Raw genomic sequence first — 19480 nt, 5'->3', positions numbered from 1 at the left:
GTAGTGACCCTGGGAAATGTGGAGGCGATCATAGATGGCTTCGCAGCGATGGGATTCCCAAACTGCGGTGGGGCCATAGATGGAACTCACATCCCTATCCTGGCACCGGACCACCAGGCCACCCAGTACATTAACCGAAAGGGATACTTTTCCATGGTGCTGCAAGCACTGGTGGACCACAGGGGACGTTTTACCAACATCAACGTAGGATGGCCGGGCAAGGTTCATGACGCTCTTGTTTTCAGGAACTCTGGTCTGTTTAGACGGCTGCAGCAAGGTATTTACTTCCTGGACCACAAAATAACTGTTGGGGATGTGGAGATGCCTATAGTGATCCTCGGGGACCCAGCCTACCCGCTAATGCCCTGGCTCATGAAGCCCTATACTGGCGCCCTGGACACTGAAAAAGAACTCTTCAACTACCGGCTGAGCAAGTGCAGAATGGTGGTGGAGTGTGCTTTTGGCCGTCTAAAGGGGAGATGGAGAAGCTTACTGACTCGCTGTGATCTCAGCGAAACCAATATCCCCATTGTTATAGCAGCTTGCTGTGTGCTCCACAATCTCTGTGAGAGCAAGGGGGAGACCTTTATGGCGGGGTGGGAGGTTGAGGAAAATAGCCTGGCTGCTGATTACTCACAGCCAGACAGCCGGGCGATTAGAAGAGACCAGCGGGAAGCGCTGTGCATCCGGGAGGCTTTGAAAGCAAAGTTCCTGAGTGAGCAGGGTAACCTGTGACTTTAAAGTTTGTGTACTGAGAAGCTAAACCTGCCCCCGTTTCTTTACCCAGTTAATGTTGACTATCCTATCCAGTTACATACCCCCTTCACCCTCCTTCTAACACACGTTTCGAAATAAAAATAGTTCTACTTTGTTAAAGCACACCGTTTTCTTTAATACTGTTTTCGCGGGAATTTTTTAAAACTGGGACGCAGACTGTGGTGCGGAGCGGGTGTAGTGTAGTGACGCGAATGCAGCTTCTAAACTCAAGGATTGACAGGCTCCGCTGCGGTGGGATGGTTGTTTCAACGGAGCCTGTCACCCCTCCTGATCGGGACTGTGTGTATGGGGGGTCTATGTGACTTTGTGGCAGGGGGAGGACGGTTACAGATCCCCTGCTGTGTGGCTCTGTGATCCTGCCTAAGGACCGGCGTTTAAGATCTGTAACTGCCCTCCCCTGCCACAAAGTCACAGAGCAACCCACCCCCCCCAACATAACATGAAAACAACCTCCCAGACTAACCAGGGTAACTAGTCACTGCATCACTGCACTGTGTATGTGCCCTGCTGCTGTGCCTGTCCCCGACTATGTACCCTGCCAAAGGTGACTGTCCTGTCCAATTACCAACCCCCTTTCCCCTCCTCCTCCAAAAGAACATGATTGAAACAGTAGTTAACAGAAACGTATTTTTTATTATCAACTACACATGGCATTGGGAGGTGAAACTTGGACGGGGGCTTGTGTCAGGCGGGAAGGAAAGAACTTTTCAAATTTTGGGAAATGAGAGCCTTCTGCTACTAGAGCTCTCTGCAGGGGTGGAGTGAGAGTTAGCAGGGACTCTGCCGCCTCTCCTTCTTTGCACTTTGGGTGAGGTGGGTATGGGACTTGGTGGCGGGGGAGGGCGGTTAGAGATGGACTGCAGCGGGGCTCTGTCCTCCTGCCTCCGTTCCTGCAGAACATCCACAAGGTGCCGGAGCGTGTCCGTTTGCTCCCTCAGTAGTCCAAGCAGTGTTTGAGTTGCCTGCTGGTCTTCCTGCCGCCACCTCTCCTCCCGATCCATGTTGGCTTGGTGCATTCGGGTCAAGTTCTCCCGCCACTGGGTCTGCTGTGCTGCCTGGGCTTGGGAACAGGCCATAAGCTCAGAGAACATGTCCTCCCGTGTCCTCTTCTTCCTACGCCTAATCCGCGCTAGCCTCTGGGAGTGTGATTCCAGGCTAGGTTGTGAGACAGTCGCAGATGGGGCTGTGGAAATGGGAAAAAGGGAGTGAATTCCTCAGAAAGATAAATGTAGTTGTGAACAAAGAACATAGTCTTTCTCTGTGAACAAGACCATGCACAGCACCTTTCACATGCGCACTCAACACAAGGTCGAATTCTCGGCCTTCGCATTCAGTGCCTGGGGTCTTGCACAGCACATTTGAGAAGCGGGGCAGCACAACGGAATTTCTGTTGCAGGCAGACATGGTAAGCCGTACACTTGTGGCAGTTTAAAACTTTTATATTACCACTGGCCTCATTTCCCATTTAAAGCAATGTCAGTTCTTGCTGCCAGCAATCCGGCAAGCGGGAACTCTGCCCCTGTCCCACCCCCTCGCGGCTGTCCCCGGGAACGATCCCTTTCGGCTGCCCCTCTCCCGCCTCCACCGCGTGGCTACAAACCAGCGGTTACAGTTCTGCAAAGGAACGTGAAAGCAGTCCCAACACTAACATTCCCCTACCTAATTCAAAGCAGGTCACCATGGGCGACATCACCCTGATGAGGATCTCTGAGAGCGACAGACAGAGAATGCTCCGGGAAAGCCTCCAAAGACCAGGGCCGTATGCCGCCCTGCTGTGCAGAGCAATGATTCCCGAGTACTTGATAGTCTCGTGGCGCGGCAACGTGTCGTACTTCGGAGGACCCAATAAGGCCGCTCTCCCCAGGAACCTCATGCAACGGCTTTCAAATTACCTCCAGGAGAGCTTCATCGAGATGTCCCAGGAGGATTACTGCTCTATCTCCGGACATATAGACCGCATTTTACTGTAGCTGCAGTAGCAGGGAATAAACAGTAGAGCGGCTTGTGCAGGACAATCACTGAAAACCGGACATTGCTAGATTTTTTTTCAAAACTTGCACTGCCCATGACTAAACCGTTAAGCGCCTAGGGCACACTAATCATGAACAACCCATTCTTTTAATTGTTAATATTCCTGTTTTGTTAAAAATAAATGTTTAGATGTTTACAACACTTACTGGCTGATCCTTCCCCAGATTCTGTGTCCGGGGTAACGGCTGGGGACGCTTCATAGGGGATCTCTGTAAGGGTGATGAAGAGATCCTGGCTGTCGGGGAAATCAGCGTTGTGAGCGCTGCCGACTGCCTCGCCCTCCTCATCTCCTTCCTCATCTTCCCCGTCCCCTAACATGTCCGAGGAACCGGCCGTGGACACTATCCCATCCTCAGAGTCCACGGTCACTGGTGGGGTAGTGGTGGCGGCCGCACCGAGGATGGAATGCAGTGCCTCGTAGAAACGGGATGTCTGGGGATGGGATCCGGAGCCTCCGTTTGCCTCTTTGGTCTTCTGGTAGCCTTGTCTCAGCTCCTTGATTTTCACGCAGCACTGCGTTGCATCCTGGCTGTATCCTCTCTCTGCCATGGCTTTAGAGATCTTCTCGTAGATCTTTGCATTCCTTCTTTTGGATCGCAGCTCAGAAAGCACGGACTCATCGCTCCACACAGCGATGAGATCCAAGACTTCCCGATCAGTCCATGCTGGGGCCCTCTTTCTATTCACAGACTGCACGGCCATCACTGCTGGAGAGCTCTGCATCGTTGCCAGTGCTGCTGTGCTCGCCACAATGTCCAGACAGGAAATGAAATTCAAACTGGCCAGACAGGAAAAGGAATTCCAATTCAAATTTTCCCGGGGCTTTTCCTGTGTGGCTGGTCAGAACATCCGATCTCGCACTGCTGTCCAGAGCGTCAACAGAGTGGTGCACTGTGGGATAGCTCCCGGAGCTATTAGCGTCGATTTCCATCCACACCTAGCCTAATTCGACATGGCCATGTCGAATTTAGCGCTACTCCCCTCGTCGGGGAGGAGTACAGAAGTCGAATTAAAGAGACCTCTATGTCGAACTAAATACCATCGCAGTGTGGACGGGTGCAGGGTTAATTCAATGTAACGGCGCTAACTTCGACATAAACGCCTAGTGTAGACCAGGCCATAGTAGCTCACATGTGCACTTCATGGGCCCAATAATGCTCTTTGTTATACTGGTTCAACCATGTCAGTTTCTAAGGATTTAATTCTACAAGGTGATGAACACTTTCAGCTCTCATTGACTCCGGGGTGCACTGCTACAACAGAGAGCAAATCCTTAATTCCAGAAAGAGAAAGGAACTAGGATAAGATACTGGCCCAAATTTTGTCATGCCCACATGCCAGGAAAGAGGACAATGGAAGATGTTGAGTATGGAGCTCTTCTGACATTCTGGTCATGTTGTTTATGGGCCCAAATGGGAACTATGGTGAAAATCTGGGGGGTTGATTTTTTTCCTAGACAGACCACCTAAGATAGGATGAGAATTATATCAGAGCTTGTATAATGTAGTTTACATTAACAATTTCATTAGTTATGAGTTAGAGATTTACCATAAATGGCTCACTTTCTCTGGTGTTACCTTCTAAACTGCTACTGGTTAAAATTTTATGGGAATTTAATCCAAAATTGAAGGGGCTTAAACTATGCTGCTCAGGTTGCAGTTTGATTATATCAATGTTAAAGGTATACAAAAATTCACATAATGAATGTAAATTTCATACTGGAAAAATGGGAGATTATATATTGCACAAATATTTTAAGTTGACAACTTCAACAATGATTTATCTTAGGTACTTATATGGCCCCCATTCCTGTAGTATCTAAGCACCTAACAATCTTTAGTGTATTTATCCTCACAACAATCCCATGAGAGAGAATTAAGTGATAGGGTTTCTATCACTTTTTTGGGGGCTATTCAAACAGTCCATTATTTGCATTTGGAAAAATGTCTTCATTTTCGTCCTACAGTTTCTCTTACTTAATTCCCCTACTTTACTCTGAGTTATAGTCCTGGGATCACCCTACATAATTACACTCTCTCCTTGGTGTTTACAACCTTCAGGCCCGCTGACAGAAATTCCAGGCCCCGGGGTCAGGGCCAAGGCCACCCTGGGGGTGGGGGGAGACGGAGGGTCCAGGGACGGAAGTGACAAATCCGTTACTTCTGGGACCACCCACACTGGCGCACGGGGCCTGGAGCAGTCTCACATACCTAGGTGTCCTGCGGCCTGCCCGGGCGATTTAAAAGGGCCTGGGACTCTTGGCCGCTACTGTGGCAGCGGCGGCAGCCGAGGGCCCTTGGGCCCTTTTAAATCACCAGGGCCCCAGGGCATTTGCCTCCTTTGACCTCCCTCGGTGGCCCTGACAACCTTGCAGACAATTACAACCTCCTTAGTCATCTTTTGGTAGACCTAGGCATATTGATTGAACTATGGTTTTTAATCTTTCCTAATAAGGCCTTTAATCATTATTGTTGTTCTCTGTAATCCCTGCAGGATTTCAGAGGAAGAGAAAATAGGCTGCAAGAATCATAAGCGTCTTTTAATAATTATGGGAAAGAGGCATGCAAAACTGGAAAATACATATATGGAGGTTTAAGTGTGCATAGTACTATGTGTATATGCGGATATATGTATGTTTGTTGGTTACCCTGCTGTAAAAGTCTCACTCTAATGTATTGAACGGGTAAACAGTGAAATAACTACTGATCATCACTTGGTCATATTAAAGTAAATATACATCTTGGCCAAAATTTTGAAAAGCCGCTGAAAATTGAATTGCTGAAATTTGTTAGCATGAACATTTACTTCTAGCTCACAAAACTAGGAGAAAAACACAAAGCAACAAACATAAGGAAAACTCTTTCACCCGCTCCTAGATGGCATAAGATTAATTAATTAGATAAATTATCAGTATTGAGATTTTAGGCAAACATTTTTTTCTTCATATATAGACTTTGATCAGTCACAAACATTCAGTAATGACGTGACTACTTATATTGTTGCACATGATGGCAGTGAATTGATGCTGATTTTGGCTAAGCGTGTTCAGGTTCATTTGAGCTTTTGCAGCATTATTTTCAGAGCTGTTGGCTTTGGATCAAACAGCTTTGTATTGATACTTCTAAAAACTGTCTGTCCATATTAGCACACTATCCTGATCCGTTTGGTAAATGGCCTGTAATTTTACACAATCTGAGTAACCAGTGACAATTTTATTGTACAATATCTCAACCAACCAGGGTTAGAAAATAAGAATCTGATTCTAACTATGGGACTTACCTTGTCCTTGCTCATGCCACAATCTTTAATAGTATTTATCCTCATAACATTCCTGTAAGGGAAGGCAGTTCTATTATTCCTATTATAGACGGGGAACAAAACACAGAGCAATTTAGTCACTCACCCAAAGTCATATAGGAAGTCTATTGAGGAGTAGGGAATTGAATCTAGGGCTCCCAAGTCTCAGACTAGCACCAACCACTGAGCCATCCTTCTTCTCTGAGAAGGAAACTCTCACTCCACAAGTGTATAAATATTGTAGTTGGATTGTAGCTGATATGCCAAAAATCATGTCCATGATGAGTTATCAAAACTGTGGAATTCTTTAAAAGAGAAAGGATAGCTTTATTTTTAATCTACAAATCTGTTGGTTCAATCTACTGGAAACTCTTGTATTTAGGGTTACAATACATGCACAAGCACCATAAATTACCCACATTTTTGATATCAGATCCAAAATTATAGCTCTCCTTTTATACTTTGTACTCCAGGCTCAAGCCTGCAGAAGAAAAAGGTGAAGGATCAGCAGCTGAAAATGAAGTACCATGAAGCTAGCACTACAACAATTTCCCTTCCCCATCTTGGGATCTGAGTTTAATTATAATCAACAAACACTTCAGACTAGATTGAAGTCTTAGTTCTTACAACCATATCCTTCAGGATTACTACATATACACTATAGAATGACTTGTATCAGCACACAATCAATTTGGTAATACATCTATGGCAGTCTGGTCCAGCTGACATTGTTACCCGCACAAAATTCTCTGTTACTCGCACACTCTAGGGGCACCCATCTTTACCCTGCTCCTAGGGATCAGGCGTAACCCTGTTAATTTAGGCACCCACCCCGACCCTTCTGTGGGCTCAGGGTGTAACCTTACACTCTGAGGGTTTGCGGGGTCTTTTATCAGTGAAAGAGCCTTACACAATAGTATCCGACTTAACTTCTATTTATTAACAATTTCCAAAACAGAATACACACATTAAGCATACAATGCTCACCACTCCCAAGAAGGCAAATGAACTTTTCTTGATGGCCAATCAGGATCAGGTCATCTGGGGAACTCCAGCATCTGCACGGTGCGGTTGGCAGGGTGTTGAGGTCTGGCAATTTGATCTTGGGGCTGTGTGTTGGAGTTGGTTCCAAAGAACTTCCTTTGGGACCCCAGTTTATATAGTGAAACTTGAATCTTGCTTAGCTGTACCTTAACCAATCATTTTACTAAAATATTACTAAACAATTTTCTAACCAGTTCTAACGTTGTAAAGCAATCCTTTCAACCAATTCTACCCCCCCACTTTAATTGATTTACACCTAGCAAAATTAATTATATAACAGACAGAAGCAATCAAAGAACCAATGATCATACTAGGGGTAGGCAATCTACGGCTTTGGATCCGGCCTGCGGGATTACCTGCTCCGTGGCGCTGTGGGCCCTGCGCCACTGCTGGAAGCAGCCAGCACCATGTCCCTGCAGCCCCTGGGTGGGTGGGTGGAGCAGAGGGCTCCGTGCGCTGCCCTTGCCTGCAGGCACTGCCCCCTCCCCCCGCAGCTCCCATTGGCTGGGAACGGGGAGTCGCGACCAATGGGAGCTTCAGGGGCGGTACTCACAGGAGAGAGCAGCATGCAGAGCCCTCTGCCCTCCCTCCCCCAGGGACCGCAGGAACGTGGTGCAGGCCACTTCCAGGAGCAGCGTGGCATGGTGCAGCACGAGCCAGGGCAGACAGGGAGCCTGCCTGATCCCTGCTGTGCGCTGCTGCCACCCCGGAGCTGCTCCAAGTAAGCAGCCCCGGACAGGAACCCGCACCCTGAACCCCTCCTGGACCCCACACCCCAAGCCCCTGCCCTGAGCTCCCTGCCGCACCCCTCCTGCACCCCGACCCCTGCCGAACCCCACACCCCTCCTGCACCCCAACCCCCTGCTTTGAGCCACCAACCCCGAGCCCCCGCTGCACTCCTCCTGCACCCCAACCCCCTGCCCTGAGCCCCCTCCCACACCGCATACCCCTCTTCCACACCAACCCCCCTCCCTCACCCCGCACTGTCTCCTGCACCCCAACCCCCTGCCCCAGCCCTACATTCATAGCCCTGCATGCAATTTCCCCACCCAGATGTGGCCCTCAGGCCAAAAAGTTTGCCCACCCCTGGATCAGACAAACAATAGAGAAGTGGGAACCATAAAGACAAAATAATAAAGAAATGAGGATTTCACAACCACAGCTGTTGATAGCATTCTGTCTGGCAAGAAATCACATATCAAACTAAGTTTTCTTTAACCATCTTAAGATCTGTTTCTTTATCTAGTGATGGTGGGTGTTATTAGGACAGGATGGCCTTCTTAACAGCCCGGTATTACATTGTTTTAATGTAATTTAGATGGAATGTGAGGATGTAACTTTCTGCTTCTTAGCTCATGGCTACTGCTCTCCTAATATGGACACAGACAAAGGCCTCAGACCTTACACTATGGCTACAGGAAAAGGCCTTATCCTCACAACATGACAGCTTCCTTAGATCCATTTATGTTTTTGATACCACTGGGAGCATCACTGGTCCTGGGATTCATTTCTCACTTCCATTTCTCAGACATGATATTATCACACTTACATAACTGTGAGACATCCGGTTTTCTTCCTTTCTCCATGAGTTGTCATTTTACTGTTGCATAGCAATGGGATATAATGCAAGAGCACTGTGCCTTTAAGATTCAGCATACAGTGGAATGTCAGGAATGGAGTAGAACTCATTCTGTACAGTTACAACCCAATTAGAAAAGGTTAAACTCTAGTTTTAATGAGTTAGCATAGCAAGTGAAGCTGGTAATTCCAGACAAATTGATCACAAAGTACATACTCTCCTCTGGCACAGTTCATAAAACTACATGACTCCTCTTTGGCGGTGATATTGTCTACTGATATTGGATTACACAAATACTAATCTTATACTACATTAATATAGCAATGGTGACAGAGATAGGCTTGTTGAATATATTTATTCAGTTTTTATTTGCTAAAGCCAACTGGAGCTACATCAGCTGAGGATTCTGGTTTCTAAATTTATCACATGATGGATGCAGTTGGAAATTTCTGCCGATTCATTTCCCCTCTTCTTTCCTAAGTCAAGACCCTTTCTAAGCAATGAAGAAAAAAAAGTCAAACCCAGACAAGGTGACAGAACAACAGGGAGCGTGTAAACAGGTGTATTTAGAGTAAAGAAAGCAATACTACTGACTTTGTAAAGACTGTGAGAGACTAAGAATTGCTACAGGACACTATGGAAGAATATAGATTCAGCTGCCTCAAATGAAAAGGAAAGGCAGATTCTCTCTTTCACACATTATGAAATGTCCTCGGGGAAAATTTTCACTGTCACTTTAATGAAATATACAGCAGCTCAGAAACAACTGGTATTAAAACACGCTTGTTAGGGATGATAGATAAAACAGATTTGCAAATGAGATTTGCCTATTTTAGATGATAGTCTATTTTAGCTATTTATAATCTCTTTGATGTTTTTGATGGGCCTTATAGAAAACTGTAACATAGATAGATGCATGAAGATGGACCTAAGAGTGTATTAAGAACCTATGTATCATATATGTACTGACAAAACACTGACAATTGGAGCATGGTGATTGTGTGGAAGAAGAGAAAGTTATATTGGACTAGACAAACAAAACAAAAAAAACCCTCAGCATTTTAAAAATCTGCAACTTATTTAGTAGCATAACTTTAGGGGTACAGGTTTGAAAAACTTGGACTTCATAATCAAATAGCGGGGAGAGATCATTTAATAATATATTTTATTACTTGACTGACATAGTAGTCAGAAGATTAAGAAAGATAATTTCAAAGAATTCATCCCTAAAACAATGTCTAAAAGTTGTATTGTTGAGATTGGGTAGGTAAAGAGAGTTTTGTGGCTAAAGCACAGAGCTGGGAATTAGGAAACTGGGTACTCTGTCACAGCTTTGCTATGTGGCATTGGCCATTTGGGTCTTGATCTTGATCTCACTTATACCAAGAGTGAAATCCTGACCCAAGTGTAATCAATGTGTTTTATCATTGACTTCAATGGCCAGGATTTCATTCTAATGTACACTTGTGTAACTCCAGTTGAGCTGCAGTTGACAGATTTGCAGTGGTGCTGTTCCACTGGTGTTAAACAGGTTTTACACCGGTGTAAGTGAAACCTGTATCAGGTCCTTAACCTTCATCATTTTTCCTCAGCTTCAAAATTGGGATAATAATATTTAACCCATATCACCTGGATTAGTGAGTTATAACTCACTGGTACTTAAATGGCACCTAGTGATCCTTGGATGGAAAGCACTATATAAGGGTAAATTAGTAGTATTTTATTAGTGTGTATGCTAGACTTAAATTCTGTGTTTTAAATATTAATTCTATGTATTTTTAATACATAATTGTTCTTCTTCATGTCTTTCTGCATCTTTGAATAAACAATGAGTAGTATTATGTGCTGCTGCTGAAATATTTAAACTGCTAAAGAGTTTGGTCAGAGCTAAAATGGTATATAATTTTATTATGTTAATAAACAATTGTAAACAATCATTGCTGAAATTTCAATTTTTTAAAATTCTCTCCATAAAAAATTAAAGGATGTGTCCATAGTACAAAAATAATTTAAATGAGCAAGTGAAGGCATGTGATTAATGCAGGAATCCCTAGGTGACATTCTGTGGCTTATGTTATGCAGGAGGTCCTAAAAATCTCGAAATCGACACAGCTGTAACAATGCTGCAAATAACAACACAGAGAGTTTGCATTTAAACAGTCCCCTTTATCTAAGATCTCAAAGATTTTTACAAACATTAACAAATTAATCCTCACAATACTGGCAAGTGTTATGATCCCCACTTCTCAGGAGACCATCTTGAGGCCCAATGTCACACTCAGTGGAAGAGCTAGGAAATGAAGCCCAGGTGTCCCAACTCCCAATTCTATTCCAACCAATAGACAACACTTTCTCTGTGCACCTTCACAAACAAAATGGCTGTTTGAGGGAATGGGAGGGCACCATTTTACTGTCAAATGAATTTCATTCACAGTTTTGCTTGTACTTTTATTTTTATAGCCATCTCTAGAGCAGCAAGTGTTGCCACTGGATCTTTGGGGATTTTCGTGATCACTTTAGGCTGATGAGTGTGTGCAACTTAATATGATTTAGAGTGTCAAATTTTCAGGAACCTTCAGTTGCCTCAATAAAGCTATATACATCTTTTTGGTGACTACTTACACTGGAGATTACAGTCTAATTCTGTTCCTTGCACAGCTGTTCTGTGATTTTGTGCGTGTGTGAAAACATTTATCACTCAGCAAATGCAATAAGTTGCAGTGCCCTTCCTGAAGTCCTTACCTCAATGGGAGCGATGCCAGAGTAAGGACAACAGGATCAGGTCCAAGATTATTACAAGAAAATTCTGAAATAAAGAGATTGTTTTGTGACTTTAAGACTATTCTTTCTCTTTGGAAGCTACTTTTCAGTCCCATGTGGGTCATGTGGCCACTTTGGTTTACTGTAGGCTGTCAGGTAGGCAGCACTGTCTCCGAAGTATCAGCACAAGAAGGTGACTATTTATCTACCCAATCCTCCTCAGAGTTTTTAAATGGCTCCTGGGGAGTTTTCCTAAATATTGGGGATTTAAAGGAGATCAGAAGGAGTTCTAGGTAGGAGAAGGTCAGATTTTTTTATCTAATGTAAAGCATAGTGAGTCAGATCCAAAAGTCTATTCCATCCAGGTAAGTTCCTGGATTGCACAGGTACAATAGACAACTGAATCTGAGTGTGGTTTAACATTCTTCCCTGGTGTAAGTCTATTAGCTTTAGGGGAATTTCACCAGGGATGAATGTGTGCCTTCCACCCCCCAAGGAAAAGGAATATAGCATGTACTACAGCAGGATAGCCTAAATACTACTATATCCATAGGTAGTTTAAAAGTTGGGAAGATATCATTCTCTATCATGCGTCTGACAAAGTGGGTATTCACCCACGAAAGCTTATGCTCCAATATGTCTGTTAGTCTATAAGGTGCCACAGGACTCTTTGTTGCATTCTCTATTAAGTTTTATATGTTTATCGAATAATTTTGTTAGGACTATTTGTTTAATCAATTTTCTGTTCGATAGAACTTTTCCATAAGATATTTTAATGTGGTGTGTTAAATCATTTTATGCAGATGAGAAAAATACCAAAAAGGCAGGTTTGAAAATACTGTGCTGAAGTTTTTAAAAATAAAATAAAATGTGATTGTCTTGATATGAGTTATGTGGATTGGTTGCCTTTTCTCTGGTGTCGCCAGAAACTTTTTAAACTCATGGCTGTGACAAACTTGCAGTCATTTTATTTCTTGTCAGATCTATGTGCCTGTCAGATGTTCTTAGAAAAGGCTTTATAAAGATTTATAAAGCAATAACCACAAAAATCAGAAAGGTTTCAAGTTCTCGTCAGATAGCTATGTAAGCCAGAGGTCCAATGATAAATCACAAAAGTTTCACAACACATGTCTGTTCTCCAGTATGTCACCTCTGCTTTTCTAGCTCTAAAACTAGTCCCATGGGAAAACAGCCAGGACTGTGCACTAAAGGGGCTGAAAAGGGCCATCCTTATATGGCAGAAGTTTCAGCAACAATTCTGAGACTGCTGCTTACCGCCAACCCCTGGATCCACTGTGCCAGTACTACATTGTTGAATATATGTGAAAAGATGTCCGCTATACACAAATAGCATGCTTGCCTATTAATTTTTTCATCACTGATGCTAAGCGTGATGTTGTACATGTTATCCATTCTTCCATTTACAGTATTCTGTTCAGACTGCGAGCACCTCAAAACAACCAACCAAGTATCAGCTTAGCCAGACATGTCACCTATTAAATTCCTCAGCAGCTTTGAAAATCAACTTAAAAGTCAGTGGATAAGTACAGTACAAACTCAGAAAGGGAATCACCACAACATATTTTACTGCCATTTAAACCAGTCACTCCAGAAATCAGACCTAATGTAAATTTGAACTCTTGGTTAGATTTTAGGACTGCATCACATTATAAGCAACTAAGTTAACTGAACAGCAAAATAAAAACAAGCACAATTATAATTTATGGCAAAGAATTTGACCATGGTGGGTGTTTAGAGCTTTAACAGAGAAAAAGATACAAAAAGCACAATGCCTAGTATGTGAGATTATAGTAATTGTTCTGTATTTAAAAGATTTTTTATCTTTAAAGTGCTAAATTTCATCTGAAAAATAATCCTTTAATACTTATAATATATACATTGTTACAATTGCTTTTATCAAATTCAGTAAAAGAACTTAGTTCCATGCAAAACTATGTAAATACGACAGTTTACACAAATATAATTTATCCATTTGAACTTGACACAGCAAAATCAGAATAATTTTAGGAGTGTTTCAAATAAATAGACATTTTGCAGTTTTAAAGAATGGAGGAGTCAAAGGTTCAAAGCAATCTGCACAGACATTAAATAAGATAACGCTGTCTCCTAACACAGTTTTCATTAATTTCTCTGCCTGCAAAGCTACCAATAAAGGAGAAAATCTCTCTGAGCAGTGCTGAATTCCCTACCCCCATGTATAGCTTTAATCAACATAATACTTCTTTTTCTCCAAGAGTTTTGAACTTCTGACTCTGTAATACTCTGTTTTGCTAGCTTGCGACCAGGTATGTCAATACATTCCCAGTGGGTAACATTGTGGTGTTATTGTATTTAATTATCAGACACACTTTGCTTACACAAAAGGATGGCTTACAATGGTGTGTTTCAGCTTGTCGCTGAGTATACAGATTTTGGATTCTATTGATTTAAACAATGCACTTAAAGGATATGAACAGCTAATTTAGAGTAGGAGTTAGAAAGGTGACCCTTTGATGGCACATGTTAAGGCAGCTGAATACTTTATCAAGGGCGAGCAAAATGGCACGTTGTAACAAACATGGACAAAGTTATGCCCAGCCCTGTACAGGTGTGCAAAGGGCAAAGTAGAGAGCAAGTGCCTGTGCAGATGTCAGGCACAATCCCAGTCTTGGGCATCAGGTGCGCAAGGACTCTGCAAACTGCCAGTTTTGTACTTCTTAAAAATGATGGAATGGTGGAGCTATGGGTGAGGGTGAGGAAAACGAGAGAGGAAAAGAAGAAGAGTGTAGACTCGTCCTGCACTCACAGAGGTATTGCACCTACTGTGTATCTCCAGTGAGCATTCACAGCCACAGCGCACTGAACACTGCTCAAAGATGGCTGGTGGTTTTACAGCCACTCTGGCCCACTCTACTGCCTATCAGTATTCACGATGAAACATAGTAAAAGCACAATAATGCCCACTTTTTAAAGTCAGAATGGTTGCTATAAACCACATCATGATTGACAGAATTTCTGCTCAGGTACCATCTAAGTTTACACCAATTTTCTTATTGATAAGTCAAAAATAAATCAGTTTTGCTGTTTTGCTGGTTACTAAATACGTTATTCGTCAGTCCTAATTGACTCAACTTGATGATTATTAAAACTGTCACCTGCAAACTTTATCATCCATGATTTTACATTTTCTTCTTGATCATTGATAAAAACATTGAATAATATCCAGTTCCTTTGTGACTCTACTACAAACATCTACTACTTATTCGTAATTCTTTATTAACCTTCATGATCTTAAGATCTGTTAGCCAGTTTATAATTCATTTCATATGTGCCACATTGATTTTGTACAGTGCTAATTTTTAAAAGTAGAATGTTGTATGGTACTAAGTCAAATGCCTAACAGAAAAACAAACATACTGTGTCAACAGAATTAATTTTATCAATTGTAATCTGTTCAGGATCCCTCTTTGCCATCAGAGGTAGAGGTTTCTAGCTTATGTGAGAAAAAAGAAAAGAAAAAATATGACAGAACTGCAATTTAATATTTGAATTCAACGTTAAATGGCTATGCAGTAACCCCAAAAACATCTGGGTTGCGTTTGCATATTCACGCATTAATATTTTCAATAAATGGCAGTTTAGACCATAACTACAGTCTATATCAGTGGGAACACAGAAAGAAATTGACAAATGAATTTGAAGCAGCAAAAAATGAAATGTATGTGCACAAATGAGAACCATCTGGACCAGAGCCTCAGTTGATATAAAATATCATAGTGCTATTGACTTCAACAGTGTTAATAACAATTTGCACCATCTGAGGATCTGACCATTTTTCTGGATTTTTTTTCACCCTTCATTTTAAAAGTTGCCAAAATTATAGATGCACAAATGCAATTTCAAATACTGCCGTTTGCTTCTCATGTGAGAGATTTGTCTCAGCACTGTGTACTGAATCCTAATTTCTCACAGGGATTCACTGCAAGATGTGGTATCCATTGCTTAATGCAAAGATAATACCTTTCATTCAAATCATATTAGCATTTCAAAATTAATAATTATGTTTTCCCCTCATAAAGAAAGAAAAAAATCCAGGCTGAGTGTCTGCAACTTCATTTATCTGGGTAATTTGTAAAAGAATTAACTCTGAACATGTTTTCCTGTCACTGTACTGACAGATGCTTGAAAGCATTAGGAGGTGTTCAATCCCCATTTAGTTAGCATGCAGCACTATATGTTTTCTGTTTAGCATTATTTATGCAATACATCCATGCTGCTTGCTTCCCCACAGAGACACCAGAATCTCCGACTAATAGGAAAGAAGTCTCTCGTTACTTCTTAAAGCTCAATAGGTATTTTACATTTTGCAAAGGACAAAAATAAAGCATAGATATCTAAGACCAACCACAGCCCACGCTTCTACCTCAGGTCCAGAAAACATTGATAATTCACCCCGCTCTGACGTCACTTGGAAAAGATGAGCTTGTTATACAAGCCAAAATTAAAAAAAACCCAAACACCTGGGTAGCTAAAGTTAGCAGGGCCGGCTCCAGGCACAAGCGTAGCAAGTAGGTGCCTGGGGTGGCCAATGAAGAGGGGGGCGGCATGTTCAGCAGTTCAGCAGCAATTCGGCGGCGGGGCTGTCACTCCCTCTCGGAGCGAAGGACCTGCAGCCGAATTGCCGCCGTAGAATGAAGTGGCGGTAGAGCTGCCACCGATCGCGATCGCAGGGGTTTTTTTTTTTTTTTTTTCCTGCTTGGGGAGGCAAAAATGCTAGAGCCGGCCTTGAAAGTTAGGCCCCAAAACCCCCACTTAGACTGCTAAATACAAATTAGGGGGCTGATTTTCAGGGGGACTGAGCACCTGCATATTCCTTTAAAGTAAATGAGAAAGAAAATGGCTGAAGCCCCGAGTCCCAGCATGCTTCCCGTGGTTTGCTGAAAAGGGCTGCCTACTGACTACCCCTGCCCTACTGGTTCTATATAAACCACTGTAAGTCAAGATAGGGGCAGCACAGTTTCTTTCCATAGACCATCTTGATTTTTGGTTAGGAAGGGATCTCTTTTTGGAGGTCTGGGAGCAGTAGGCTGCATCAAAATGAGATGACATCTACATATCCAGGTAACTAAACTGCTGACATAAAAAGCTTGACATTCAAATCATTGTGTGCCTGTTAAAGACCAAATTATAAAGAGTTAGGTCTTTCTTAGCTTCCTATGTAAGAAATACATTATTTATTTTATGAGGATTCAAATATAAATCCCAGAGATTAACTGCAGTCTTGCACAGAGGATGCGAATATGATCCTACAGCCATATACAGATTTGGTTGAAAGTGGTTTCAGGCTGTAATTTAGAAGCCTCTATTTCTGGGCAGCTTACTTTAGGTGTCTATTGTTAGGCAAAAATATTCTTTTCCCCAAGAATCAGGCAGGCACTGACAATACCGATGCGGGTTTATTCACAGTACCGGGAAGACTGATAAAATCTTAAAAAAAAAAAAAAAAAAAAAAGCTTCGAAAATATGGTGCCACCGTGGCCTGTTATATACATTCTCTTATCAATTCATTTGCATTTATTTGTACATACAGAGACAGACATTGTTACAAGTCAAGAGAGAACTCTGAACAAAGATAAAAATAGGAACAGTATGTACGTATAGAGGTCATCGTGATTGCATCAAGTATCTCTGGCTACCTTACGGGGAAAGAGGCGGGGTGGGGGTAGGGATGAGTGCTTACAGATATCTGGTGGGCTGTGAAGGGAGGGTTTTTCTGTTCTAAGAGCTGAGTTACTGGGCGGGCATTTGACCATATAAGTTTATCACATGTTTACAGTTGTCAGTGCCCTTGGGCTACTGAAGCATTCCTGCTTGATCTGCGGTTTTTCTCTTAGCTGATAGCTAAATTTTAACTCTTGCCTGACACTATGTTTTAGGCACTCACAAACTAAGTTTCTGTGAGCAGACAGCGTTTGCCCATGCAATCCAAAGATATCACCGACTTCCTGATTTGTACATGCAAGTTAAGTTTTTTGGGGCACTCAAAAATATGCATCGGGCAACTAAAGGAGGGTACCCAGAATTACTAGTAAAAATTTGGCCCATGGTATTTAATTGAAAATCTGTAACCAACCATACTTAGGCTTTTAATATGACTGTCAGTCAGACAAGCCCATTTCCCAACTTTGGTAAGGCCTGTCTCACTCTCTGTGTTACCAGGGTTCTTTCAACCCAAAGCTCTTGGTAACTTTTACTCTGTGCGAGGTGGTGTCAGGAAATAAATCAGGGGAGACACAGCCGTCCGACCGATAGATGGCTGGCACAAACAGGAGAACACAAGAGTGCTTTCACTTAAAGCTAAACTTTACTTAGTCTCAAGAACTTACACACGTCCGCAAGAGGTTAGAAAAACACCCCAACCCTCGATAATTACCAAAGCTGAGTGTGGCATAGCGGCAACCGATCTGCCGGTGGGGAACACGAGATGCATCCAGAGGGAGAGTCCAGTCCCGAAGAGATCCACTCAAACTTTCCCCCCTTATTTTATACATTAGTAATACAATGACATATCCCTTAAAGAAAATGTGTTAAGCAAGCAGTTTCAATGATCAAGCAGGAGGTTTTCTTTTGATTATTGATTAACCAGGTGTCGTTTTTTCCCCAGAGTTTGCAGCCTTGAGACCCTGTTAGACACATTCCTTAGGGCACATCCTGCTCTTCTAAAATTCAGGTATCAACAACTTCAACGCAATTCTTATCAAGAAGGACGCGGAGTCAAGCTGCCCTTTCTGTGGCACCCAAACCCCCCTCCCCTCCTTCCTTGGGTAAGCTAAGCCTGCTGACTTGGCTGCTTTTAGCAATAAGCAATAGTGGGTTCAGGCACTTTACTGGTTTGCTGACATCTCCCCCTACATCTGCTCCTTTCCAAAAAGAGGCCAAGGGTGAAATCCTGCTCCTATTGAAGTCAATGGCAAAACTCTCACTGACTTCAACAGAGCCAGGATTTCACCCCTGAAACCTCAATTACAACTGTCTGTCCTATAAATTAACACGGAAACACAGAAGCCTGCAAGAATGTTCCAATTTCCAAGCAGACTGCAAGTTTAAGAGCACAATATGATTGCAGTGTTACATAAACCTATCCCCACTGTGTAGAACAACCATAAAGAGTAATGTCTCTTACAGAACAAGACTCTAGTGAAATGATATTTTGACTGATCATATTTGAACGTTGAAGTTCCATTCTTTCTCACAAGTGCCTGCAAATTCCAGAAATAATAATTGTCTCAATATCGCTATGACCACACCATGATAATATAGTTACATTCCCAATTTGAATGAGGCCAATGAGGTGTTTCCATAGGAAAACCTTTCCCTGCCAGCAGACTTTATTGAGTGTAAAGGGAAGCGCTTAACAAATAGAGTGTCAGTAGCTTCTGGAAACTACCTACAGTGCTGTTGAGAGTTGTGGTGTTTTTACAGGCTTTATTATATAAGAAACATATTTTACTACATACAGAGAAATTTAATGAGAGAAGCGTCTCTAAAACCATTTCCCAATTCCTGTACCTGAATTGTGGCAGCCTGTTACACTTGACTTGATTCTGACATTACTACTTTCAGTTACAGTATGCTGACAGAACCATAACAAAGATTTCGCCATGAAGAGGGTGCAAAATTAATGTATAAATATTACAACAGATGCATTACATTCTCACACAGGGAGTCAGGGACTCAAATGTCCTGGGCAATTATTATTTTAAAATATTATATATATCCCCCCAAAATGAGAATGAGCTGGCATAGTTAGCTGCAATTATGATGCACATTGACTAGGGCTTTATGGGCTGTAATAGAGCTAAATTCTAACATCACATGTATATTGTTTAGCACTAACAGGATATGTATGAATGCATCTATGGGCAGAATGTAGACTTAGGTTTCCAAGCTAACAATTTAAATAGTAGTAGAAAATGGATAAATATGTAATCT

At 42.5% G+C, this 19480-nt stretch overlaps 1 protein-coding gene across 12 annotated transcripts; it reads right to left on the bottom strand.

Annotated features, from left to right (window-relative positions):
• Positions 1–927: 927 nt before the first annotated feature.
• Positions 928–18268, bottom strand: LOC122172603 (uncharacterized). 12 transcript variants are annotated; one of them, XM_065598263.1, is made up of 7 exons: positions 17922–18255; positions 11471–11534; positions 7093–7245; positions 6525–6586; positions 6212–6410; positions 2955–4273; positions 928–1960 (listed from the first exon to the last, which is right to left on the bottom strand). In XM_065598263.1, exons 6-7 carry the CDS (start codon positions 3529–3531, stop codon positions 1485–1487), a joined length of 1053 nt encoding a protein of 350 aa, XP_065454335.1. In that variant the 5' UTR covers positions 3532–4273; positions 6212–6410; positions 6525–6586; positions 7093–7245; positions 11471–11534; positions 17922–18255; the 3' UTR covers positions 928–1484. The 12 variants fall into 12 exon arrangements, 11 of the variants coding, with proteins under 11 accessions (XP_065454335.1, XP_065454334.1, XP_065454337.1 ...); XM_065598262.1 differs by lacking the exon at positions 11471–11534; XM_065598265.1 differs by lacking the exons at positions 6212–6410; positions 11471–11534 and adding an exon at positions 6088–6166.
• Positions 18269–19480: the final 1212 nt, after the last annotated feature.

The sequence above is a fragment of the Chrysemys picta genome, chromosome 5, assembly GCF_011386835.1.
Source record: "Chrysemys picta bellii isolate R12L10 chromosome 5, ASM1138683v2, whole genome shotgun sequence".
Taxonomy (NCBI): Eukaryota; Metazoa; Chordata; order Testudines; family Emydidae; genus Chrysemys; species Chrysemys picta.
This window is presented reverse-complemented; position numbering and strand designations above follow the sequence as displayed.